Here is a 25135-nt window from a genome sequence, read left to right as displayed (position 1 = left end):
TTTTACTCCTGACAATTTCACTAGTTCATTTGTTAAAAATCCAATTTTTACAGCTTTGTCCTCTGGATGTGCTTTTTGCTACTGTACCGTCAATACAGAATATAGCATAGTCATAACAAATGAGTATGAGTATGAGTAATCACTGAAAAACTTGCTTTTCTGGATTCAGTTTTGGTATTTGGGATGATACGGTCTGAGATCAGTAGGTCTCAAAATGCTTCATACACTGAAAGAGTCTTATGTGATCTATCTGTAAACGATCCAAAAGTGAACCTAAGGCATGGTGGAGAAAATTAATCATGGCATCCATCCAGTTTCCATCTGACAGCCATGACTGCTCTCACTGACACCTACTGTGCATTTTAAAGATATCCTGCAGCCCCAGAGGATAAGTTTTCAGTCCACTGAAGAGGAATCCCTGATAAAAAAAAAAAGCAAAGTGTCCTGCTGGAGCAACCCAAAAGTTTCTCTTATTAACTGATCTATGAAGAATTAGTAAATGATTTAATACGCATTAATAAACTAATTAATTAGGCAACCACATATAAACCGTTTATAAATGGTGCCTTAGCAGCCGGTACCCAAATACCTTTGTAGAGTGATTTAAAGTCGATGCTATGGGAATATTTTTTTAAAGCCACCACTTATATTGTTTCTGTTATTCACGTCAGTCATTTAACATCACCTCATGTCTGCTAAATCACACTGTTTGCACACAGGGAACGGCACTTACGGCCAAACTCTGGGTACAGTTTTGGTTGTCCAACATTCTCCGGAAACGCCGGGTAAACAAGCGTGGAAGCGACGGTCCACTCGCTTGTATGGAGGGAAACATGTATTAATGCGGTTTTACGTTAAGTCGTATCCGAGATATAGTGAACTAAAAACGGTAAACATCCAAAAAAGGCCATTATAGACATCTTTTCACTCGGTTGTGTTCGCTAATTTGGCCACATTAATACTTTCCGGTAGTGCGGAGCAGATTAACGTAAGCACAGAGCTGGTTAGCCCAACGCTAACCTACGTGTGAGGACGTTTTGCATGTTTACATCCAAAAGATAGAATTAAAAAAAGAAACGCGATTTTATTTCGACCAATTAGTTGAAGTAATTGAGGCACCGCTGTTTGACGTTGTGTGGCGCTGTTCAGTCGCAGTTTGTGCTATGAACTACACCAAGGAAAACGAAGAGGATGATGATGGTGAGGCGGCTGTCTTTATTGAGGACACCTATAGTTCAGACGGTGAAGGAGTGATCGAGTTAAGTGGCCGGAAATATCAGAGCAGCTGTAAAAGGCTCAGCCGGGAAAGCTCTCCCCCGCTTCTCTTGGCCTTCACCTCTGGGCGGGCTCCGCTGGGGAGCAGTAGCCCGAGCCCGGCTTCCAGTACAGCCGAGGAGGAGGACAGTGAGCAGCCCGTCGAGGAGTGGATGATCCTTGGAGGAGAGGAGCAAGTGGGAGACTCAAGCATCCAGTTGAACCTCGGTTACTGGAGCAGCTCTGAGGATGACTCTGGAGATGAAGGTTAACGTGGTTTCTGTCATCCCGTTTGAATATTCCCGCTGCTAGTGCCAAAACATATATATGTATATATATTTAGTGATTAAATTTCATTGTGGGTTTCTTGAAATGTTTACCAGAAGGAAAAACAAGTGAAACTGAGTGAAATCCAAGGAGATATGTCCAAAAGCTTCCAGCTACATGGGCTGAAGGATTATATCTTCATGCAACGACCAGAAAAATAACTATACAAGAATCAGACATGAAAACCTTCAGGCTCAAACCAGTGTATGTTAGAGTTACAGTGTATAGGCTACAATTGTGTGGCTTTTCCTCTGATTTTGGTTTGTTGTATAAGAATTTCACTGCTAGGGTTGTGTCCTTTTAATAAGGATTAAGAATTTTAATATTTGTGATATTATTGTGGAAAAACAACTCTGGATTGCAAACTTATTGAAACTATTAACACACATATCTCCAATTATCAAAAACACAAGTTGATAATTAATGTCTTACAAAGAAAACAGGCCACATTGCTGTTGCCACTTAGGGACTTTCAGTTGAAGTAAAGTTTTTATCAAAGTATCTGGACAACTTTTAGAATAATTTGTTTTTCCATTGAGAAAAAAAACTTCCTTTCAGCATAATGGATAACTCCACGGGCAGTAATATTTCTTAGATAGTGCAGCAGAGTTATCTGCTCAGAGAGTTACCCTGTCTATTGAATAACAGAGATTTATGGAAATCTATGGAACATACTCATATTCATACCAGGGAGCGGCCCTGCACCCCCACCTCATCTTGTTTTGTCAGCCAGAAGCTCCACTGGAGCAGAAAGATTTTAGGGTTTTCCTCACACCAAGTTTCAAATCCCTGAGCTTTTACAAGTCAGAATACCTGGGAAAGACTACATTCACTAGGTTCAGTAAAACTCGTGATCTGTCCTGTTTGTATGGGCTGTTTTTGAAAATGTGTGTTGCAGTTCAAGAAGTATCCTTCCTACCTGTGAAAGCCACTAAATTATGGCTTTCATTGTGGACATTTATATCTGCATAAATTAATGTTCTTCATGGCCAATCTCTCCTTGACAGATCCAAAGGTGAAGTCAGTTAACGATGTCTGGGCCGTATCAGAGAAAGACAAGGTAGGTTTTGATATCTATCAGTTTTAAGAAATACAACAGGAGAGCTCATTTATTCAGGGAAATGTGTCTGCTGTCATTATTCAGACCCCTGGCTCTTTAAGTATCTGTTGAGTCGTAGTGAGTATTTTTTTCTACTATTTATTTATATTATTAAATACAAAAATACAAAAAATAAATTTTACAGATACATGCCTAAGCCTTTTACTACAATACTGGAACAAAAAAAACCTATTTACATTTACTGAGATTTATTGTAAAGACATTTTGCAGAAGAAAAAATACTTATTGTATTTATGGTTGGCTTTAGTCTAATATTGCAGTATGAACTCAGTATTTTTTAATATTGACCTTTATTTCTTTGTCTTCTATTATCTGGTGTGATGCTGGTCAGTCTCTGTCCAGCCGATATTTTGTGACTGGTCGTTCTCTGATCTGTCACATGTGCAACAGGACGGGACACCTTGCCAAAAGCTGCTACTACCAAAAGGTAAAGGAACACGTACCCCTTTCTCTTACATACACAAAATATACTTTTACACTGTCAGGAAGTAGGAAGTGAGCATATAAAATAGTTGGCTTAACATATCTACCCAGCTCTTGAGACTTCTGGCGTAACGTTGCAGTAAAACATTGCGTTGGTGTATTTTGGTGATTGTTTTACTATTTTCTAAATCAAAATCTACACAGTAATCTGTTTCTATATGAGTGCTAAAAATGAATTTTTGTGAGATTTAGTAATTTTGATTGAGATATCACTGCAATGAAGGTTTACATATATGTATGATACCCTTAGTAGTATGGGCACCGTACTCATCCAGCTGTTTGTAATTGTCGTGCAACGGCAGCTGTGCGGTGTTGCTGGAGAACCTTGCTGATGTGACACAGCCAGTAAATCTGCACTTCACCTTTTGCGTTGTTACTCAGTTTTTCCTTGCATGCTTCCATAAGTTGTGTAGAGACATCTGTATTTTAATTCCATGATCACCTGCGGAGGCTGAGTGATGATTGAAATTCATAACACCCATCTTAAATTCCTTGTTAAAAATCTTTTTTGTCTCTGTACCTACAGAAATGTCCCACCTGCATCCTTTGTGGGGTCAAAGGCCACATCCAGAGGGACTGTCCGAGCCGGCCCTGCCCCAGCTGTAGCCTTCCTTCTCATGGTCTCAGGCCGTGTGAAAAGCCCCCAGTATGGAACCAACACTGCCAGCGTTGTGGGATGACAGGACACCTCTCTGATGTGAGTTTGTCCTTTAGTCCCCAGGTCTTGCCCCTTTAAGTGTTTTTGTTGCCGTGTTGGAGGAAACATTGAAAGTATTTGTCAGTTGTGTGTTGACAAACTACTTTTTTAGCCTCGGGTGTGTGTGGGCCCCATTTGTAAAGTGTTGTTTGATCTCAGCAAACGGTTCCTCGTCCACAGTGCACTTTTTTCTGTATTCTTGCTCAAAAGTGTAGTATTCTCCTCTGTTTCCTGGGTTTTCCTCAGGCCTGCCCTGATACATGGAGACAATACCATTTGACGGTGAGTTGAAGATTTGACTTTACACTTTCTCATCTCAACCTCTTTAATAATCAAGCTTCTAAACAACAAAAGGTTTTTCTGGCTCACTGTAGAAACACTATTAATTTTTTGTTTTTGGTGTTTTTGCTCCAAACTAGAAAATTAAATTCTTTAAATAGATTTCTGTGGTGACTAATGTCCTTTGTCCATGTTCAAATGTGTTCAATTGTTTGACCTTTTTTTCCAGATCCGGTTAGAGGTTCCACTCAGGCCACGGACGGTCCACAGGATCAAACATAAGCGATGCCTTGCTCATTGCTACAACTGCTCTAAGAGGGGACATTATGGCTATGTAAGTGCTGAAATAATGAAAATTATAAAAAAAACTTTATTTGTATAGCACATTTCATCCAAGAAATGCAGCTCGATGTGCTTTACAACAAAGAATCACATGCAACAAGTGTTTCACATGAAGAGACATCAAATTAACATTAAATGTCAAAAACATTAATGTAGAATGAGATGGAATAATAATGAAAAAATAACAGAAATACAAAAAAATATAAATATATAAAGTTAAAAATAGGTTACAGAGAATGCATAAAATCAAATAAAAAAACTTTCTCTTTTAGATGAAAAACTTTTCTTTGTACACTCTTCCATTAAGTAGCGCCTCAGCTCGGAGGCAAACAGCACAACAGAACCTCTTTTCCCAATGGACAAAATGCACCACAGGTTTTGATTACACTGAGGTCAGCCTCTTTCAGCTGCCCCAGAACATTTTCCCTACAGGTGCAATCTCACTGTGCATTTTATTTGTGCCGGGTACAACCTGAAGTTGCCCTAGAAGTCACTACCTTTTTCTGTGGTGCTGGGGGGGTAACACAGACACACACTCGTCTTTTTCCTCTGTACCTCTATACTTCTAACAGCATTTTAAAAGAAGTGCAGAGCAAAGTGCCAAATTAGCTTGTTAAAAGCTAAGTGGAGAGATAAGTTTTAGCTTATTTTTAAAAGTACTTAGTGAACTGGCTTCTCTGATATCAACAGAGTGCGTTCCATAGCTTTGGATTGTAGTTGACAACGACTGTTGCTAGGAACCTTCAATAAACCAGCAGTAGATGATTGCAATGTTCTTGGAGTTATATAGTTTATCAGGGAGTTAGCGAAGTAGCTTGGTCCTAGCCAATCAAGAGCTTTGTCTGTAGGGAGGAGGACCTTAAATTCAATTCTAAATGTACCAGGGGCCAGTGCAGGGCAGCTGAAATGGGACTAATGTGCTATCTTCTCTTGGTTCTGGTTAATAGCTGAGCTGTAGGGTTTTGAATGTGCTGAGGTCTCTGTGTTTTGTTTTGTTTTTTTTTCCCTTCCCCTCTTTATACCTCTGTCCAACATACCCCACCCCCACCCCCCTGCGCTTTGTTTTGGACCAGATGTCACTATATCTGTCCTCCTTTGATCCCATTACTTCCTCATTTTCAATTGCATCGACCCTCTCTTCTCTCCCCCTCAATTACCTTGTTTATTCCCCCACCATCCTGCATCTGTCTTTTAGCTTTTCTCTTATTCCTTACCTCCTTACCTGAGTCTCTCTCTCTCTCTCTCTCTCTGTCCGCGTCAGGAGTGCACTAAGAGGAGGATGGTCAGTGGGACTTTTCCTTCCCTGCCTTATGTTTGCCACTATGACACCATCAATGACATCCTCCAGTGTTGTACCAGGATGCATGGAAAAAAGGCCAAAGGTGACAAAACATTTATTGTATCAGAATCAGAATCAGAATCAGAATCAGTTTTATTGCCAAGTATGTTTTCACATACAAGGAATTTTTTCTGGTGATTGGTGCAATTGATCAGCAACAGTGGGGCTCTCTAGCCTTGTTGATGAGGCTAATAGCAGATGGGAAGAAGCTATTTTTGTGGCGAGAGGTTTTGGTCCTGAAGGACCGCAGCCTCCTGCCAGAGGGGAGTGTCTCAAAGAGTTTGTGTCCAGGGTGGGAGGAGTCAGCTACAATCTTCCCTATTTGTATAAACATCGATGTAGATGTTTGCATAAAATAGTATGTTTTTACCTGTGATCTTTGATCTTTTTGAAGGGGATGGGGTTTGGACTTAATCTTATCTGATTGAAAAAACACAACCAACAGCTTTGCAGCCTTTATTAGCTTATTCATTGTTAGCATTTTACACAGATTGGCTCTTGTGTCAAATGAACTCCTTTATGACAAAAGCCAAGCAATTTTTTTTCTAGCAGATGAAAGAACTTTTTCTTCTTTTCTAAATGGTAATTACTGTAATTATGGTAATTATCGTGATCCCTCTCTGGTGAGTGTGTGACATCTAGCTCTGTCCCAGTGTGCATTGCTAAAAGCAGGATGGTAAAGTGACCAGTCATCTCATCTTTATTTCTCGTGTTGGGCAAGATTTAAACTGTTGCACCGGTTCTGAAATTGGTTTTAGAAGTAATTTAACACCAGGTTTAAAGACAGTGTTTTACTGCCCTCTGTGGTTGAAAGTGTCAAACCTTTTTCACCTCTGCTTTGTTGAACCACACCCAACATTGTGACATCACAATGTCCTGAACATCACCACACCAAGGTGAGGAGTAAAAACACTGGAGGTCAACAAAAATGATATATTTCAGCGGATGTCAAATTAAGATTATAATCAGTATTTTTTTTTTTTTTTGCCGCTAAGGGGTCAGCAGAACAAGTTGTAAACACAACATTGACATGTTATCACCTTATATGGCTGTTGGTGAGTGTGTTATCAAATGGTTACCTGTTTACATTTAACTGATGTAAGCAGAGAGCAATATTAGCATTGATTTGGAGTCACTCAACAAATGTAAACAAACATTCAGTCTCTTTTAGCTCTTTTAGCTTTGATATCCAACAACTCTTGAGGGAAATGTCTGGCTTTTTAGCTGCTAAATGTACCATTATGTTCACCAGCTGGTCACTGACTTTCTCTGTCTGTTGCTTGGTGCTGAGCAGGTGGGTTTATCAGCCCACCGTGGTTCAGAACAGGGTTGGTGAGGGTGGTGAATGTGAATCAAAAGAGTGAAGCTGAGGACCATGAAACGGACACAATAAACTGAAAGATGCTGAAATGCTCTGTAGAGCTAAGGAGAGCTGCAGAGATGGTTGATAATTCTCTGTGGGTTTGTCTCAGCGAGCAGCCCCTTTCACATTACATTTGATCCCTCGTTAATATAAAAATATTGATTAGTGCAACCTCAACACAAACAACAGCTTCTATACAGGCTCACGCTGACTATCAGGGAAATCTTCTTTATCATTGTTGCCTGTGTTTTCAGGGCTTGTGAGTGCTGGATCCATGGGTACTTCAGACCAGCAGCACTTGTCTGATCAAACGCGGGAGAGTGGCGAGGAGAATCAGCCAATCCAGGGGAGGAGCAGAACAAAGCAGGAGACATGTAGGCGAGCTGGCAGGAGGAAGACATGGCCAGAGAGGCGCAGAGAGAGACAGGAGATGAAGAGACTAAGGAGAGAGGCTCAAGCCAGACGAGAAGGAGGGCTACTGGGGAGGTCACAGGGTAACTCTGATGACGAAGCACGCCACGCAGACTCCCTCAAGTCCCCCCTCCATTGTCACTGGCAGTCCACACCCTCTCCACAGAAGAAGAAGAAGAAGAAGAAGAAGGAGGAGGCAGGTAGCAGAAGGAGCAGGAAGAGCAGAGAGGCAGAGAGGTGGAAGAAGAGAGGAGGGATAAAACATGGGGATTTGTATCCTCACGGCGACATAGACAAAAGAAGTGAAAACCTTCTCTCCCCAAAACAAAGAGTACGCCACAGAAGACGATAGTGTGATTGTTTTTTTGTTTGTTTGTTTGTTTTTTTTTATTCTTTACTTTTGAATAGTGAAAATTCCAACTGGATAATGAAAATTATTTTGTATCTCATGGTCTTTCATTTATTTATTGTGAATACAAGGTACTGCAGAATAGCATGTACAGATACTGTAACTGATATGAATTTACTTTGTATTTCTACTGTTTTCCTGTAAGTGCCTCTACTACTATTATACTGGTGGGGCCAAATTTTCAACATACAGTATTTTGAAGTATATTTCTACACACTATACCTGCTTTTTGGCTCATTTATATGATGTGTGTGAGTGGTTTGTTATTTCCCTAAATATAGTGCTAGGTTTATAGCAACATAATTTTCTGTCACTTAAATACTTGAAATCAGGTCATTCTGACCTTTGGCTGACATTTGTAAAGGATTTATATTGAAAAGACAAGGACAATAAACGTGCATTTCTAGATAACCTCGTCTATAATGTGTGTTCAAAGCTAAATGATTATTATGAGACGTTTGCTACGTGAAAACAAACTAGAAAAGGGGGTTAGGTCTATGTAGTGCATTGGAGGCTTCAAACGTGAGTGAATGTAGGAGGTCAGTGTTTTTCAAAGCGCTGTCTTATAGTATCTCTGCTATGAAGCTGCTGAATTATTAATGAGCTGAGCAGCTGCCCGGGGTTTGCCAGACCAAAGCAGTCAACTCTGATAACAAGCTCCTATTGAAAATCGACATTGACCGCTGCTAATTCAACAAATATTGCTTTCCCGGGTTTAGTGTGAACTTAAACGTGTCCCTGCTTTTGGGTTTGTGTGGATTACCTACAAGCGTGGTGCGAGTTTGCCAAGTGCCGAGCGACACGTTTCTCTGTGATCGATTGGGGGCGACTCGGCAGAGATGTGAAACTCCCATTGATTGATCTCCACTACACTCCCCGCTGACCGGAGAAAACAGCGAATGCGAGAGGGGATTTAAATTGGACAAATATTGTCCACCTTACTTGACGGATAAGGTAGCTATCTGCTTTCTCATGGGGTCCGAGGTAATCCGCTGTTAGCACCGTTTAACGACTAGCCTAACATCGACACCGTGCGGCGTTAGCTAGCTTGTAATGTCGGCACTGTTGGACTTGTTTTCCCCTCTAGACCCGCTTCCTTTTAGCCTCGGGCTAGCTGGAAAATCGAAATTATGCTAATGAAAGAGCAGGTTTAGTTTGCCAACGCGACGGGGTGTAACTTTACTACTTACAGTGGGCTACCCATTGCAGTTTAGTTGTAATTTATTCACGAACCTATGCTAATAACTTTGTTTCACAGCCAGCTATCAGGGCGGCTGGTTTCCTTTAGTTTGCTAACGCTCGACAGCTAGCCATCTTGCTTGTGTTTAGGGATTTAAGTATTAAACTTGGCTAGCTTTTGGTTGCAGAGATATTAACTTCAGTTGCAGTTACTTGCTAATGTATGCGTCGGCAATTAACTCACGCGTTTAGGACCCAAAGGCTTGTGAGAAACGCTTATAAAATACTTTATTTTACTGTGGGAAAGCCTGACAGTGGTGCTCTGTGGAAAGACAATAGAGAAGCTGAGACTTGCTCAGCTGTTGTTCTGGTGAAGACGAAAACCACTGATAACTAAACTATATTTTGATCACGTTTTTTTTTTTTTTTTTAATCGGTTGCTGACTTAACTGTAACATTTTCAAGCTCAAAAAAAAAAAAAAAAAAAAAAAAAAAAGCGGTTTCCGTGAAGTTGACCGGGGGGAGAGTGGATGGAGCCGATGCAGATGTTGCTTGTGCGACATATGAGGGCTGAGCTTCCCTGAGCCCTCCAGGTATCCCGCCTCGTTATACTGAAAACAGCTTTAAATGTCCCAGTGACCGGTCGTCATCAGAGGTAACTGGCTGGATATAGAGACGCAGGGAAGCGGTCTGAAGAGGGAGGCTCCTGCCCGTGTGTGGACGTCCACCTCTCCAGCCTACCTTCATCGCGTCCATCCACCACCGCCCTCCTCCTCCTCCTCCTCCTCCTCCTCCTCCTCTCCAGCCATGGACCCCCCCAGGACGCGGTCGCGGTCTCGGTCTGGCTTCTATCATTTCGGTATGAACGGCAGCGTTGGAAACAATGGCAGTGGTAACGCCGTCGGTACCGGGAGCTTGATGAACGCCGGCGGAGGAGGGGTGAGCTACCCGCAGCAGAGCAACCCTGGCTGGGCGCCGCACCACGGTGGTCGTAGCTACCCGGAGAGCCAGCAGCAGCACACCCAGGGGAGCTACCTGTCCGCAGGGGCGCAGCGCCACTCTTCGCACGGAGCTCACAGACACCCCGGGGCCGGTAAGCAGGCTTCAGTAAACAGGGCCTGCAGCCCGGCTAGATGCATCATTACACACACTCACACAGGATACACCCCCTGAGGGCTGCAGGCAGACCACTAGCAGCTTAACAGGCTTTGAGACATTTAACTAAAAGGCTTGGTGCTTTCACTGCCAGCTGTTGCTTGAGAGGCCAGCTATATGTCATGTCAGGAGATGTAGTAGAGCTTTTGCTATAGAGGTTTGAGGTAGGTAAATAGGGCGCACAAGGTTCCTGAACTTCCTGTCTTGTATGTCCCTGCCTGGCTCAATACTTGCAGTGCAAATTATCCTGGCCCTCAATAGGAATTTAGCACTGCAGAATTTTCCTTTGGATAGTCCAGGGATGGTGGTGCTAAGGGCCCACAGGTCATATTATGTTACTTCTGTGGAGTTCAGGGACAGATTCATTTGCCTAGCAGTGTAGACATGCAACATACTCTTATTCAGTCTTTACAAGATCTGTGTATGAGAAAAGTTGGATTAAAAGAGCAGCTTGGAGCCTCGACACAAGCCTTCAAGTTGTTTGAAATGAAAGCTCTTTCTAGATAGCGATTTTATCTTTTCATTTTAGATTGGTTGCTGCCGTGACTCAGGCTGGCATAATACAGTCTTCCTTGCAGTTCACCATGAACCTTGGTGCTATTCATATTATATTTTTAGCCTCTAAATTGTCCCAAACTAGTCAAACTGGTAAAGATTGATGTTGTACTTCTAAAACTCTATCCAAACACAAAGTAGAGTTTATGGTTTATTCACTTTGCCATGTCAGATTTATGTGCATTCCCAGTATCAGTCCCTGCTTCAGTTGATTCTTCCTGCCCACAACACCAACAGTTCCTTACCCATCCCAAACTCGCTAAAAAATTTCCCAAAACCTTTAAAGAATAAGAGGAAGAAACAAATTAAACTGCCATATCAGAAAATCAAAAGTGAGACTGCACCCTAGCCTCTTGTCATTGTTTACAACGGTGGCACAAGTCTGGTTAGTCTTCAGCAGGTTTCCATTGCCGACTATTGGAAAGTGACTGGAGAAACCCTCTGTAATACCAGATTGGATCCTCTCAAAGGCAAAAAAAAGTGCAGTGAATGAATGAAAGCAGGCTTTTAATGGGCCTCTGTCGTAATAGCAGCACTGTTGCCAAACACCCAAAATAACCCACACATAGGGGACGACACAGAAACACATGCTTCCTAAATTGAAAGACTACAGAGGGGTTTGTGCGAATGACTTAACCAGTGAATCTCCCTGCTGTGTGAGCTGCCTTATTCCTCTTAGCAGCTGCACATGCCTCTTCGTTGTTGGCTGGGATCTGTGTGTGTTTTCTGTGTGTGTGTGTGTGTTTGTGACGTGTTGTGCTTGTATGATGTGCATTACAGATTTCCTGTTTGTCCGTGCTTGTTTGTTTTTGTACATGTCACAGTATTTCACCCCTTGGTATCACTTTATGCAGAAAGTGTCAGGGTTGGTTTTGGGGGTGTTAAAATGTGTGTCCCTGTCTTACCTCTGTTATTGTTTTTTTTCCCTTTTTTATTTATTTTTTTCCTCTTTCACTCCCACAGTTTCAAGCAGCGAGTGTTGCATCCCACAACCTGCCAGCATTGTAACTCAATAACAACCAGTTTTTTACAGATTAATACTGTCATGAGATCTCTACAGAATATGTGGATAAAATAGGTTGTTTCTTTTCTTTTTGGCTTGTCTCTTCTAAATATTGGTTCGAGTCTCCTTATCTCAGTTAAAGAACAGGAGAAAATTGCTGCTTGGTGACAGCTGATACTCAAAGTTTTATACCCTGCCTGACTGGATTGTCAGTCGTGAAAGAAACGGTGTCAGTCTTCCCCAGCAGCCATGCTCGGAGGAAACAAGGTCGTGTGTGCTCGCCAGCAGAAACCATCCAGTCTGGCTCACCATCCGCTCTCCTATGGACCCTGGGGTGAATCAGCATTAACAGACCTAGTTCTGCACAAAACACATTAGCGGCAGAGTCCTAGGACCCTATGAGGTCTAAAGAAAAAGGGATGGTAGATTAATAAAGATGTAAGCCAGTGTGTTGGCCCTCCTGTCGGCTAGTCAGTCAACCAACCGTCCCTCTGGTCTCTGCAGCCACTAGCAGGGCGTCTTTGAGCTGTCACTATCGGCAGACTTCACATGGCTCTGGAGTGGTGTCACAAAGACAAGAAAGGGTTGGGTGGGTGGGAAGGGGGGCGCTTTCAGATCTGTTTTTTCTGAGGAGGCTGAAGGGGCTCTTTGGATGAGGGAGGCATGGAAGGAAAAAACAGAAAGAGATGAGGAGAGGAGAGTTTTTTTCCTCCTCTTTTTGGTGATTAAAGGTTTTTGGGGGACTGCTTAGAGGAAACTCTTGTCAGCTGAGTTCAAGGACATCCTTCTTAAGCTGCTGAAATGTCTGTGTGCACATGCTGCATCCAGATTGCACATGTGGACTGTCAGATAAACAGCTGGGAGAGAATTGTGTTTTTCTCAGATTATGTGCATGGCATTAGCGCTTAATGCAGTGATACGATTTTTCTCTTTTTTTAGTATTTAATATTTTTGGACACACTAATCTCATTCATATCAATAAGTCTTTTTTTCTGGTGGTCTATTGATCCTTGTAGAGAGATTTTTATTGCTTGTTCCCCCACCACAAAGAAGTGAAAAAATGGGCAAGAGACATGGTACTGAGCAGTTGTTGCTGAGCTAATAATGGTTCACTGCCTTGCTCAGGGGTACGTCAGCATAGCAGATTTTTGCCAACGCTCAGACTTTAACCCAGGATTTCTGGTAATTATTAGGGAGTGCTCTACAGTGTTGCTTCACGTTATGGGTTAGTACTAGGGCTGCAACTGACAATATTTTCCTTGTTGATTAGTCTGATAATAATTTTTTTTCATTAATCAAAAGCAGCAAATCTTCACATCTGAGAAGCTGAAACTTGCTAACTGCTGGCACTTTGCTTGATAAAAGACTTTCAAACAATTCAATCGATTACCAACGTTATTTCCTATTAACTTTCTTTCAAAGGATCAGTCAATCAATCAGTCACTCGTTTTACTTTTAGATGGTGCACTACAATAACCTGCAGAAAAATTAAGGTGATAATGCCTAGGGACAAAAGTTACAAATTGGATTCAAACAATACAATATGGGCTTTGCAAAACCAACAAGAACCAAAGTGTTGTTCATGTATGACTGAGGAAGTCCTGTGTGTCTGTTTCCGTGATGCTTTTCATGGTAGATCAGAGGGAATGATTTGTCTGTGAGAGCCAGAGAGGATGAGGCCAGTGTGACATCTTCCAGAGATGCCTCCTCTCTTGTCTGATCATTTAAAGCAGGACATTTTTTTGGAAGAGAGACCCTCAGTGACAACAGGGAGCTGTAAGTCTTGTTTGTGTACCACGTCAGATGCACATTTTTGTTGTCACTGTTGGATATTGTGATGTTAAGTCTGTATAACTGTTCAACTGTAAATCAGCAAGGCTGCATCAAGATAACGACTTTCTGGCATCCAGTGTGGTCTTAGAATGGAAAAAGAAATCAAAGGCAACCAGCTGGTTGTGTGTTTTTGATGTGGTTGTATTTCTGTTGGATTAGCAAGCTTATGTCCATGTGTCTTGTGATGTTGTTTTTCTTAGCTCTCTTATCTGATTGTGTTTTTATTTCCTCTGTGGCCTGCAGGAGGAGTGCTACATTTTCATCCGGATAATGTGTGCAGCGAGGATCGGGACAAAGTAAGTATTAAACATGACCACTGCCTGTTACCTCTGGTTTGAATAGGATTTGGATGTTATTGTTTATCTTTCTTATTCATTCTTCCCTTTTGTCTGTCCCCTTTTACTTTTTTCCTGACCAACCATTCCTCTGGTTTCCCCTCATTTATCTCAGATGGAAGACAGCCCCAGCCCCAAGAGGCAGCGTCTTTCCCAGCAGTCCATGTTGGATCTGAGCTCCGCCCCCCCCTCTACTCCTTCCTCTCCCATTCGCCCCTGGGAGCTGCCTCCCAGTCGCAGACCACACCCCCACTACATGCCAGAGAGATGCCACACACCTGTTCGCAACCGTCGCAGGTAAGTGTGTTTATGTGTGTGACCAAAACACACACGACCATTATCTTTCTTATTAATCCCGTAAATGTTCAGCCTATAAAATGTGAAAAATAACGAGAAATCCCCATCACAAATGACAAGATCCCAGGTTTATATCTTTAAATAGCTTTTTCTGTCTGACCAACAGTCTAAAAACTTAAAGGTGTTAAAATAAAAATGAATGAAACAAACCAGAGCAAGGATTTAAGGAGCTGTAACCAAAAACTGATTCTTTTGTTTACGTGATAGACTAATTAATTCTTATAGTAATCTATCAAGATTTTTATTACAATTTTTGTCATGTGATACTGTTAAGAGCTGAAATAGTTGCCCTTTACAAAATTATTCTGCACCTGTTTTGATAATCATTTTATTGTTTAAGAAATTTTTCATGCAAGAATACCAAATGCTCTCTGGTCCCAGACAGAAAAACCCTTAGACAAATGTGAGGATTTGCTACTTTTCTCTTGTTGTTTATCATTGTAAACTGAATATCTTTGGGTTTTTGACCATAGGTCAGACAAAACAAGACATTTGAAGATGTCACCTTGGGCTTTAGAGCATTGTGACAGACATCCTTTTAACTATTTTCTGCCCTTTCATAGTAAAAATTAAGAATTAGTTAATGGGGAAAATAATTACCAGATTCATTGATGATGAAAGTGATCATTGTGTGCAGCCACACATTAAATATGTTTTGATTTATTAAACTGGGTGAGCCAGATGAGCTTACACAAAAAAATGGGTGAATATATTGAAATATATAAATCACAGTACAGTGCAGCAGTAATGGTGTTTAAGCCAATCTGCAAAGATTTGTGAATTTCCACTGGTTAAGGTGTATGTTTAGGTTCTCTTTATTAGGGCTGTTGATGTGTTTCAATAATTGAATTCAAGTTAAATAAGTAACAACAGTTCTAAACTGTTTTGTCAAGTGTTTTTAAAACATGTTCACAGTGAAAGCACCTAAGTCTTTCGCAACACAGAATCTTCTCTTTCTTGAACACACACATAATACACTGAAGGCACAAAACGTTTTGTCATATTAGCTTAGTCAGGAGTTCATACTCAAACATTTTGCCGTAGGTGGCAGCTCCAGTATTTATGGCGATGCATGTGACAATGTAGCTTCTTCTGCCTCCTCTTTAGTTTTCCCCTCTTTCTTCCACCTCAGCCCTCCAATGAGACGCCAACGTGGCCGGAGAGACCGTCTGACCCGCCACCACCACCACGCCCACAACAACCACCACCACTACAACAGCAACAACAACAACCACCACCACCATCACCACCCCAACGCACACCATCATCACCACCACCACCTGCACTCTCACCACGGCCTGTCGTCAGGCCACCAGGATGAAAACTACCGCCACCCGGCTCCCCCTCAGGGCTACCCACCCTACAGCCAGCAACCGCCCCGAGGGCCTGGGCCTGGGCCAGGGCCCGGGCCTGAAGAGCGCCCAGGTTACCATCCCCCAAACCCTTCCCCGAGACCCCTCCACCAGTCACCAAACCTATCTCCCAGGCTGCTGCACCCTGCAGCCCACCCACAACATCCACACCCTCACCCATCCCAGCAACAGAGCAGTGTGGTGCTGGACCTACATGAGCAGGTGAGTTCATGAGTTCGTGAGTTCATGAGTTCATGAGTTCAGTTACTGGGGGAAAAAAAGAAGTGCATAGAGTTTAGAAAGGACAGATATTACTCCAGTAAGGTCTCTGAAATAACAACACGACTTGAGTGTGATTCTCAAAGGTCGTCATCTTCTTGCACATTCTTGTCTCCTTCTTGTGCTGCACAAGAACGAGAAACACTCACAAAGAACAACACATTCGACACTTGTGAAATGTGAAAATTAAACCGAGCTACTCATGGGTATATTAACTTATTTGTAGTTGAAGATATTGACTTCTAAATTTCCTGTAATTTATCACAGCATCATCACCATGTAGGTGAAAGATTCAGTTGGTTAATGTGGGTCTGTCCATTAGCATGTCTTTTAGTATGTCTGGCTTGTGTGCTTGTTGTTATGTCTCCGTGCCGTCGACAGTCAGGGCTGGAGGCATTATGTTTTTGGGTTGTCTGTACGTATGTACGTCCGTTTGTCCCATTTTCGTGAATGTTATATCTCAGTAACGCCTTTTCTTCAAATTTGGTACATTCACTTGGACTCAAGAATGAACTGTAAAGTTCTGGTGGTCAAAGGGCAAGGTCACAGTTTGGTGAAAGGTGAGCTTCACTGTGACATCATAGTGCTTTGCAAAAACACTTGTAGCTGTTACTCAGTGACGTAACTTAGGAAGGGGAGATTGTGACCACATTTCCTGCAACTTGGCTGGTTGGCAGAGGCATGCAACCACGAGGCATTAATTCTAGTTTTCCAGTGGGGCTGATTCAGTGAAATAAGTTTTTAAATTGGCTGGAGTGGAGGAAAGTTCATTGGCAAAATGGAAACTTTACCCTTGAGAAGTGTGTATCATGTGTCGTATGTATCATTTGATCCCTTGAGAAAGCCAAATCCAACCAGAAATAGTTTTTCAGTTTAAAGCATCATATCCAGGGTTTGACAAATACTAGTTTTTTTTGTATATTCCAGCATGTGCTTTTGTAAAACTAATTTCTAGAGATAGAGTGAAACATCCTAATTGGATTATGGAAACAATTTCCATTTGCAGATAATCTGCAAAATCTGTGAAAGGACTAATTTTAATCTGCAGGTTGTTGGGGTGTTTGAGTTAAATAAAATCATTCAAATTAGAATCCAACTGAACTTATATCAGAATTCACATCCACAGTGCCGGTTACAGTGTGGAAAGACATTGCACTTTTATGAAAAATACTACTGGAACCTCAGAACTTCTTCCACGTCTTATTATTGCTGATTACGTTCTAATCAGATTGTGTTTTCCATTTCCTTTTGTTATTGAAATCAACCAAAAACATGAAAGATGTGGGCAGACATACACATGTGGAACTCGCCTTAGTCCTTTCATTAGCATGATTAAATCTCAAATCCAGAGTGACATGTTTGTTACCATGAAAGTTTGAATTTTACCATCTTCGAAAATGCCTCTATTTCTGGAAAACCTCACAGAAAGACACACAAGTGGTTGATGCATGAGGCACTGATATGTTTAGGATTTGTACCAAGTCTCCTGATTACAGCTGTGCAGCTTTAAATCATAGTCTGCATGCATAAAGTTGAGCTTGATCTCCATTTTTAGGGTTCAGCTCCAGTATCGTATCCTGTGTCTCCTCCGGGAGCTCCGCCCGGCCTACCACCTCGCTCTGCCCCTCAGCAGATCCCAGCATGCTCGGTGGTTTTCAGTGGACAGCACTACCCCGTCTGCAGCGTCCCTCCTCCAGTGAGTGTGGACCTGTTTTTGTAAGAGATTCATTCCAGCTGTTTCCTGGTGGTGTAGCTGTCTATTTTCTTTTACTGCAACATGCCTTACTTCCTAAATGGAATTTTTATTTTTGTTATTTTCCCTCTCTCTCAGGTCATTCAGACCTGTTCTGTGCAGCACTTACCGATGCCCTATCCCTTCCCATCACTACTGTCCAGTGACCCAGCCTTCCTACTTCCCCCTCCTCACCTCCCCCATCCCCCAACACACCTCTCCCACCACCCTCCTCACCTGCCCCAGCCTGGACAGTTTGGACCCTATCCGACACAGCAGGCACGATCGGTGAGTAGGACTGCATGTGTTGTGTTGTGGTGACTTTTTTTCAACCTTAGCAAATTTGATATCAGATGTATTCTGATAATAACTCACGTTCTATGTGTGTATTAAAAACACTTTCTTCCCTTTTTAAATATGAACAAAAGGCTCCAGTTTGGCAGTAGGCATCTTTAAATGTTCTACCTGCTGTTTAAAACGGCAACAGCAAAGGTGGTTTACTATGCTCAATGCAAATTTTATACATTTGAGTAACAGCAATTTTCTTTTATCTCCTTTTAGTAGTTGCAAACACTTATGCCCTGTTCAGACCTGGCATTAACATCTGTCTCTGGTGATCCAATCACAAGCGAACAGCACTAAGTACAGTTGTGATGCATTTGTGATCACACATTCAGAGGTGGTCTGGGCCACATGTGGCCACTGTTTTTTTTTTTTTTTATTTTATTTTTTTTTTTAAGCATTGTGAATGTGAATGTGTCCTGGGCCTTACTGAAGTACCGCCTACTGGAGATGGGGACTCGAGTTTGCGACTTTGACTGGAGTCGTTCTTAAGTCACACACACAGTGACTTGAGACTTGTCCTCAAGACTTGAGACTGACTCTAGATTTAGGACTCGTGAACGGTCATTATTTATTTTTTGGCGCATTAATATTAAGAAAATATCTGGTGTGCTGAATTCAGACATCATTTCTTCATAGGGCGAGAGAGAGAGGGAGGGAGGGGGAGAGATGGATGGTGCTGTGTGTGGTGATCCGCCCAGTGGAGCAGACTGTGCAGCACACTGTGGTTCTGCGTGGCTGTCATCTCCCTCACGTCTGCCTCCCAGCAAACTATGTTCAGTTCAGGTTCAGTTCGCTCCCGCAGCTCTGTCACCTGCTTACTGTTTATGTGTGTGTATCTGTATCAGTGTTTAAACACTGAGGCAGCAGTGGACTGTTGCTGACTCATTTTATATTCCTTTGTAACAATGTAATAAAACAAAGCAAACTATGTCTGAAGAGCTCAGAGAGAAGAAGTTCAAATCCAGAAAAATACAAATGCTTCAAATAGTTGTGCAACCACCAGCAGTAACTAGTAACAACTGACAGGAGGAGCAGATCAGCAGACTGGGTTCAGGACCACACCTCGCAGTAAATCCAGCTATATAGAATAAGAAGAGGACAACAGGAATCTAGTCATATTATAGTCTATATAGTTTATTTAGAGTTACATTACATCTGCTCTTGCTTCGTCAGAAATCTTAATATGGAAATTAAAGTCATAATAGTCTGTGTGATCAGCTCAGATCTACATAATTTTATGATAGAAAGATCCAGTGAAGAAAGAAAAACTACTAAACTCAAGAGATGTCTGGTGTTATATTTACTGCTGTACTGTCTAAATTCTAATCTCATATTCTCTATAGCTACTAACTTGTAACAATAAGAACTACAGTTTAATGTGCTGGTTGTTCTTTTTCAAGTCTTCTCCTCTGTTTGCTTCATGATTCTAAAGTGTGACACAGGCCGTATGTGGTGGTGTGTCTCCAGATGGGTTCTGGTGAGTGAGTCCAAGTCAAAAGTCTGGGCCGATTTTTATTCCCACTCTATCCATGTTCCTGCTCTTAGTATTATGTATATCTTTATGGATAAATGAGTGATGATCATGCAGTACATGCTTTGAATTCATTGGATATGGCAATGCAGTGTGTTCTGAGCAGACTGTGGGGCATGCAGCAGGAGACAGAGCGCTAATTACAACCATAAGAGACTTGAGACTTGACTTGGACTTGAAAAAAATGACTTGTGAGTATCTCTGCAACCGACTCAACTGACATCCCCCCTCCAGTTTCATAATGGACTGAAAACGTTTTATTCTGTCTAATGTGTCTCTAAAACTGTATTTTAGTGTCAGAGTTGTGCAACAATTCACTGAACCCCTCATTCCCCTCCCTCCCTCTCTCTCTCTCTCTCTCTCTCTTTCTCAATATGTGTGTCAACACATTGACAACAGACCTCTCTGTCATAGTCAGATTGGCTAAAAACCACATGTACATGCTTATTTACATACAGGGTGAGGAAGTGAGATCCGATCTCAAGTGGTCACTTGAGATGTATGTGGAGACATTTTAGTGCCAGGTGTGAACTGATCACCCACGATGCATGTTAATGCCAGGTCTGAACAAGACCTTAGGAATAGTATACTGTTTGGTAATATATGAAGACTTTTAGTAACACAGGCCATATACCTGTGCATGTTGCATCAGTTACAAAAAAAAGAGTAAAATCTACAAATGACAACGAGGCACATGTTGGTAATGCAGTTGAAGGAGAAATGTCTGTGTGGTTACAGGGTTATATGGCTATGGAATTTATTGTTCATCTGCCAATAACTCATTATTTTATTTTAAGGTCATTTTGCTGAACACTGGTTCAACAGCTGTTTGCCAAGGCTGAAGCATGTTGTTTTTTTTTTTGTTTTTAATGTCGTCCACATTTGTCTTTTGTGGCTTTGATATTAACTGCTAACTGAAGTCGTTTCATAAGAAGCCATTGCCAGAAGCAATGGCATTGTTTGGTTTATTTTAATATCAATGACATATTAGCGTTTTTTAAAATGATAATAAAAATACGAAAGTCTTATTTATCCGTTGCAGAAAATTACTGTTAAATATATAGTGTGAGATTTATTTTTTATGTTAGGTTCTTGTTTATAGGAGTTTTTAAAGGGTTGAATTATAATCTTAATTATAATCTACACCTGAATTGATGTTATTTTGTGGTTAAATAGCTTCTGTTGCTGTGATTACATGAAACAACCTTAGCATATTTCTCTTTTGCTTTCCCAGCCGTTGCAGAGGATAGAGAACGATGTGGAGCTGCTTGGAGAGCACCTGTCTTTGGGTGCCGGGCTCCACTATCCCCCTGCCACCCACCCAGCCCTCACCCCACACTCTACACAGCTTCATTTCCTCTCCCATGACCCCCTGCCACAGGAGTTCTTTGGAGTGGTGAGCTATAAGTTATAGTAAATGAAAGTTGTATATATATTTTTTAACCTAAAAATGAAAACTGTAAATGATCAGACACGTATGTGTTGTCACTCGCCCCAGTCCTATCCAAACTTCATTCCTCGGCGTCTCCCGGGGCGGCGGTACCGCTCACAACAGCCACTGCCACCTTCGCCTTACCACCCCAGCCTCCTGCCTTACTTCCTGTAAGTAGATCAAATCCACATGTCTTTATGAAAATTTTAAATCTTAAGAATAAATTTGACCAAGTTGATATCTGTCATTTTGAGAGATTTATTTTGATTTGTTATACCTGGAGACAAAAGAAAGGCATTAGAACAAATAATTAAAAATGAAAAACCTTCTTTTAAAATATTGTTAGATCATTTTATTTTGTTGTCCTGAAAGAATTCCCCAAGATAAGTACCTTTTGATAGGTCTTTAGAAATTAATTGAATCATGAAAATGAAGAGAATTGAATGATTTAACAACAAAGGTTATTTTGCATGATAAGGGAAAAGGTTGTGAGCCTTCAGCTAAGAAAACATTCAAAAGTTTTAGATCATGCTGAAATACTGAATACAAGACAAACATAAGGCAAGATTAAATGTTTTGAATAAGATGGTGAAATATTAAATTTTCTGGCCATTAACTATTCAACTTGGATACAAATGCTATCAGAGCTTCTTTTTGTAAAGTTGAGAGAAAGTTAAAGGACCACTTTGTAGAATTTAGGGGGGTCTATTAGCAGATATGGAATATGATATTCATAATTATGTTTTCATTAGTGTATAATCACCTGAAACTAAGAATTTAAGTGTCTTCATTTGCTTAGACTAAACCCTTCATATCTACATAGGAAGCAGGTCCTCTTCCACAGAGCACGCCATGTTGCTCCACCATGTGTCTACAGTATCCCAGAACAAACCAAATAATGGCTCTATAGGGTCTTTTGCATCTTTACATGACCTGACGGTCACCATAGGTTCTCTTACAAGCTTGGAAAGGGAGAGGAGGGTTATTCAGTCAGTTTCAGTCTGTAACCTCACCACTAGATGGCACTAAATCCTTCATACTGCTCCTTTAAGTACCGCTACACAGCTTAGCTACTGAGCTGCATAATTTGATTATTTGGTGAACCAAACTTAAAAAAAATTCTCTGTTAAATCTCCTCTGTAGTTCAATGCTGCCAGTCCAGCCCACAGGTCCTGCAATCAGCCTAGAGCTGGACGTAGACGATGGAGAGGTGGAAAATTATGAGGTTTGTCTCCATATTTTTATTCTTTTGTTTGCTGGATGCAGACTCTGATTCTTCTGCTGATGCTAATTTTTTTTAATGATTTTTTTCCCCCCACAGGCCCTCCTTAACCTCGCTGAGCGTCTGGGAGAAGCCAAACTCCGAGGACTGACCAAAGGAGACATTGAACAGCTTCCCTCCTATCGGTTTAATCCAAATAACCATCAGTCTGAGCAAACACTGTGAGTGCCTTTTACATCCACAAGGTCATCAAGTGCTGAGAGGGCGAATTATTGTTAATTTTTTATTAGCACCTTCAGATCACAGTAAAAGGATTTAGGAGGATTTAGTGACAGAAGCTAATGTGTATGAAGAACAGAATTTGTGCAGTGAAATGACAGAAGTGGACAGAATAAGCAAAATGTCCTAATTCTTGATACACATATCCCTCAAAGCTTAAATAACAAAAACACAAGATTCTGGTGCATGAATACTTGTAAGATGAGACAGTTTCAGTACTCTCACAATAGAACTGTCACTCGACTTTTTTAAAATCCTATGAATACATTTTGAACAACAGACATGAAAATAGTTTTTATACCAGATGCTGTACTTTGTATGATCATACCTGTTGTGTTACAGGTGTGTGGTGTGTATGAGTGATTTTGAGTCCCGCCAACTGCTGCGAGTCCTGCCCTGCAGCCACGAGTTCCATGGGAAGTGTGTCGACAAGTGGCTGAGGGTAAGTATCCCCTTCTATGGACCCAGCTGACTCTCACTGTGTGCATGTAACACACATAGGGAACCTCTGATTTCATTTAAGGCCAACCACACATTGTGGCAGGGGGTTCAAGGCAGAGCCTAAGCGACCAGGAAGCACCACATTTAGAGTCTTAATCAGCAACTTACCCAGAGAAAACCTTATTTTTGTTTAAAGACACACATTCACTCTCTATCTGAGTCCACATTAATGAAGCGACACAGGCACCTTTCAATTATAGAAGTTCAGTGAGAATCTCACTTTTCAAGCGATCTGTCAGATAACAGAGACAAACATCAGGCGTGTATCTAAATGCTCCTAAATTCAGCTTAGAGGAGTCTGTGAAATCTGAAAACCACACTTAACCCCAGGATAGGAACATCAGAAACTGTCTCATTCATCGACACGTGATTTCCCGCTGAAAATGCTAAAAGAGGCACTTTATCTCCGAAGTTCTTGTGTTAATCATAACAGTCTTATGATTCAGAAGGATGAGGCATTACTCAAAGCCTCTCTGTGAAGTGGGTTATAATGATTGCAATTCAGTACAAAACAAATAAAAGTGATCATCGGAAATCCACTACACAAATCCAGTGGTGAGTTTAGTTGTTGTCCATATGTACAGTTATGGGACTGAGGCTTTAGAGACAGGGCATATTTTAAGTTATGAAATAAATCACACAAAAGGCTAACTTGTTGTTTCCTCTCTCTGTCCTCAGGCCAACAGGACGTGTCCTATTTGTCGGGCTGACGCCTCAGAGGTTCAACGAGACTCAGAGTGACCACATGAGGGAGCCAGACACTTATCGTCTGTCTGACATGTTCAGAACTGCCTGCTCCTGATATTATGATATATGTGCGTGCTTGTACATACACACACAAACACATACACATATACCATTTCCTTGCGTTTTTGTGCAGAACCCTCGCCTCGTTTTTTTGTTCTTTTATTTTTTTCTGTACGACTTATGTTTATTACCCTCCCTGAAATTTCCCCCTCGCCTAGTTGTTTTCCTGACCGTCATTTTTCTTCCTGTTTGTCTTTCTGTACATGTACATGCACACTGCACACTGGTCTGCACATCTTTCAGTGAGTGACCCACCATCCTGTAGTGGTGTGTGTGTGTGTGTGTGTGTGTGTGTGTGTGTGTGTGTGTGTGTGTGTGTGTGTGTGTGTGTGTGTGTGTGTGTGTGTGTGTGTGTGTGTGTGTGTGTGTGTGTGTGTGTGTGTGTGTGTGTGTGTGTGTGTGTGTGTGTGTGTGTGTGTGTGTGTGTGTGTGTGTGTGTGTGTGTGTGTGTGTGTGTGTGTGAGCGAGCGAGCGAGCGAGCGCGCGCGCGTGTATGTGTTTGTGTGAGCGCGTGCGTGCGTGTGTGTGCGCACCACAACTGTGCAAGTGGCGTTTGGTTAGCCCTATAATGCAAGCCTGTGGTACATGACTGTGTTTTCATTTTGTGTGTGTGTGTGAGGGAGATTTTTAGATGTCCTGCAGCATGCCTGAGTTTCTGTTGTGTATCAGACAAGAGTAAGAACATCTGAGAGTTTTTTTTTTTTGCTCTCATGAGTGACTGACTTTACTTCCTGTTTGTACGTTTATGCACTGTCTGTCTGTATGCATACTCTGTGTGTATGTATGTTATAGACTTTAATCCTTTTCTCTAGTTTGACACTAAGGGTCCATGCTGCCACTATACTTCTCAGTTGCCTATTTGATCCATTTCTTACAGTAGAATTATTATTATTATTATTATTATTATTATTATTATTATTATTATTATTATTATTATTATTATTATTATTATTATTATAGGTGATTGTTTTCCTGCCTGGCAGTTACCTCATCATTCCGGTTTTGGTTATCTTTGATTGCAAGCACTTCATGGCACTACTCTGAAATTTAAGCACATTATATATTTTTCTTTTTCTTTCTTTTCTTAGCAAAAATAAGTTTGTCTGTGACTTTGCAGTGGCACATGTGTTACATATATACATATATCTATATATACTGTATAAATCTATGAATATCTGTATACCAAATAAAAGGCTTGATATGAACTTTTTAAA

The 25135-nt window shown here is 41.4% G+C and overlaps 2 protein-coding genes across 5 annotated transcripts; both read left to right on the top strand.

Annotated features, from left to right (window-relative positions):
- Positions 1 to 764: 764 nt before the first annotated feature.
- LOC139605851 (zinc finger CCHC domain-containing protein 7-like) lies at positions 765 to 8458 on the top strand. Of its 3 annotated transcripts, none has more exons than XM_071457699.1 (9): positions 765 to 988; positions 1150 to 1521; positions 2589 to 2641; positions 3033 to 3128; positions 3711 to 3881; positions 4128 to 4163; positions 4390 to 4494; positions 5764 to 5884; positions 7459 to 8458. In XM_071457699.1, the coding sequence occupies exons 2-9, from the start codon at positions 1164 to 1166 to the stop codon at positions 7965 to 7967; spliced, it is 1449 nt and encodes a 482-aa protein (XP_071313800.1). In that variant the 5' UTR covers positions 765 to 988; positions 1150 to 1163; the 3' UTR covers positions 7968 to 8458. The 3 variants fall into 3 exon arrangements, with proteins under 3 accessions (XP_071313800.1, XP_071313799.1, XP_071313801.1); XM_071457700.1 differs by having other exon boundaries at positions 771 to 889; XM_071457698.1 differs by having other exon boundaries at positions 765 to 1521.
- A 229-nt stretch (positions 8459 to 8687) lies between these two features.
- Positions 8688 to 25135, top strand: LOC139605850 (E3 ubiquitin-protein ligase RNF38-like). Of its 2 annotated transcripts, XM_071457697.1 has the most exons (13): positions 8688 to 8978; positions 9840 to 10296; positions 13993 to 14045; positions 14200 to 14381; positions 15574 to 16015; positions 17628 to 17768; positions 17904 to 18092; positions 20915 to 21076; positions 21179 to 21282; positions 22256 to 22337; positions 22434 to 22555; positions 22956 to 23055; positions 23793 to 25135. In XM_071457697.1, exons 2-13 carry the CDS (start codon positions 10011 to 10013, stop codon positions 23853 to 23855), a joined length of 1926 nt encoding a protein of 641 aa, XP_071313798.1. In that variant the 5' UTR covers positions 8688 to 8978; positions 9840 to 10010; the 3' UTR covers positions 23856 to 25135. The 2 variants fall into 2 exon arrangements, with proteins under 2 accessions (XP_071313798.1, XP_071313797.1); XM_071457696.1 differs by having other exon boundaries at positions 8688 to 10296.

This window comes from Trachinotus anak, unplaced genomic scaffold (assembly GCF_046630095.1).
Source record: "Trachinotus anak isolate AG129_WGS33_773 ecotype Australia unplaced genomic scaffold, CSIRO_AGI_Tana_v1 ptg000021l, whole genome shotgun sequence".
NCBI classification, from domain to species: domain Eukaryota; kingdom Metazoa; phylum Chordata; class Actinopteri; order Carangiformes; family Carangidae; genus Trachinotus; species Trachinotus anak.
This window is presented reverse-complemented; position numbering and strand designations above follow the sequence as displayed.

Excerpts from the sequence above, each read along its gene's own strand:
- LOC139605850 (XM_071457697.1), top strand. The coding sequence starts at position 10,011 with ATGGACCCCCCCAGGACGCGGTCGCGGTCTCGGTCTGGCTTCTATCAT. Across the intron at positions 18,093-20,914 it reads CGACACAGCAGGCACGATCG|CCGTTGCAGAGGATAGAGAA; the intron begins GTGAGTAGGACT and ends TTGCTTTCCCAG. Across the intron at positions 21,283-22,255 it reads AGCCTCCTGCCTTACTTCCT|TTCAATGCTGCCAGTCCAGC; the intron begins GTAAGTAGATCA and ends TCTCCTCTGTAG.
- LOC139605851 (XM_071457699.1), top strand. The coding sequence starts at position 1,164 with ATGAACTACACCAAGGAAAACGAAGAGGATGATGATGGTGAGGCGGCT. Across the intron at positions 3,129-3,710 it reads AAAGCTGCTACTACCAAAAG|AAATGTCCCACCTGCATCCT; the intron begins GTAAAGGAACAC and ends CTGTACCTACAG. Across the intron at positions 5,885-7,458 it reads GCATGGAAAAAAGGCCAAAG|GGCTTGTGAGTGCTGGATCC; the intron begins GTGACAAAACAT and ends CTGTGTTTTCAG.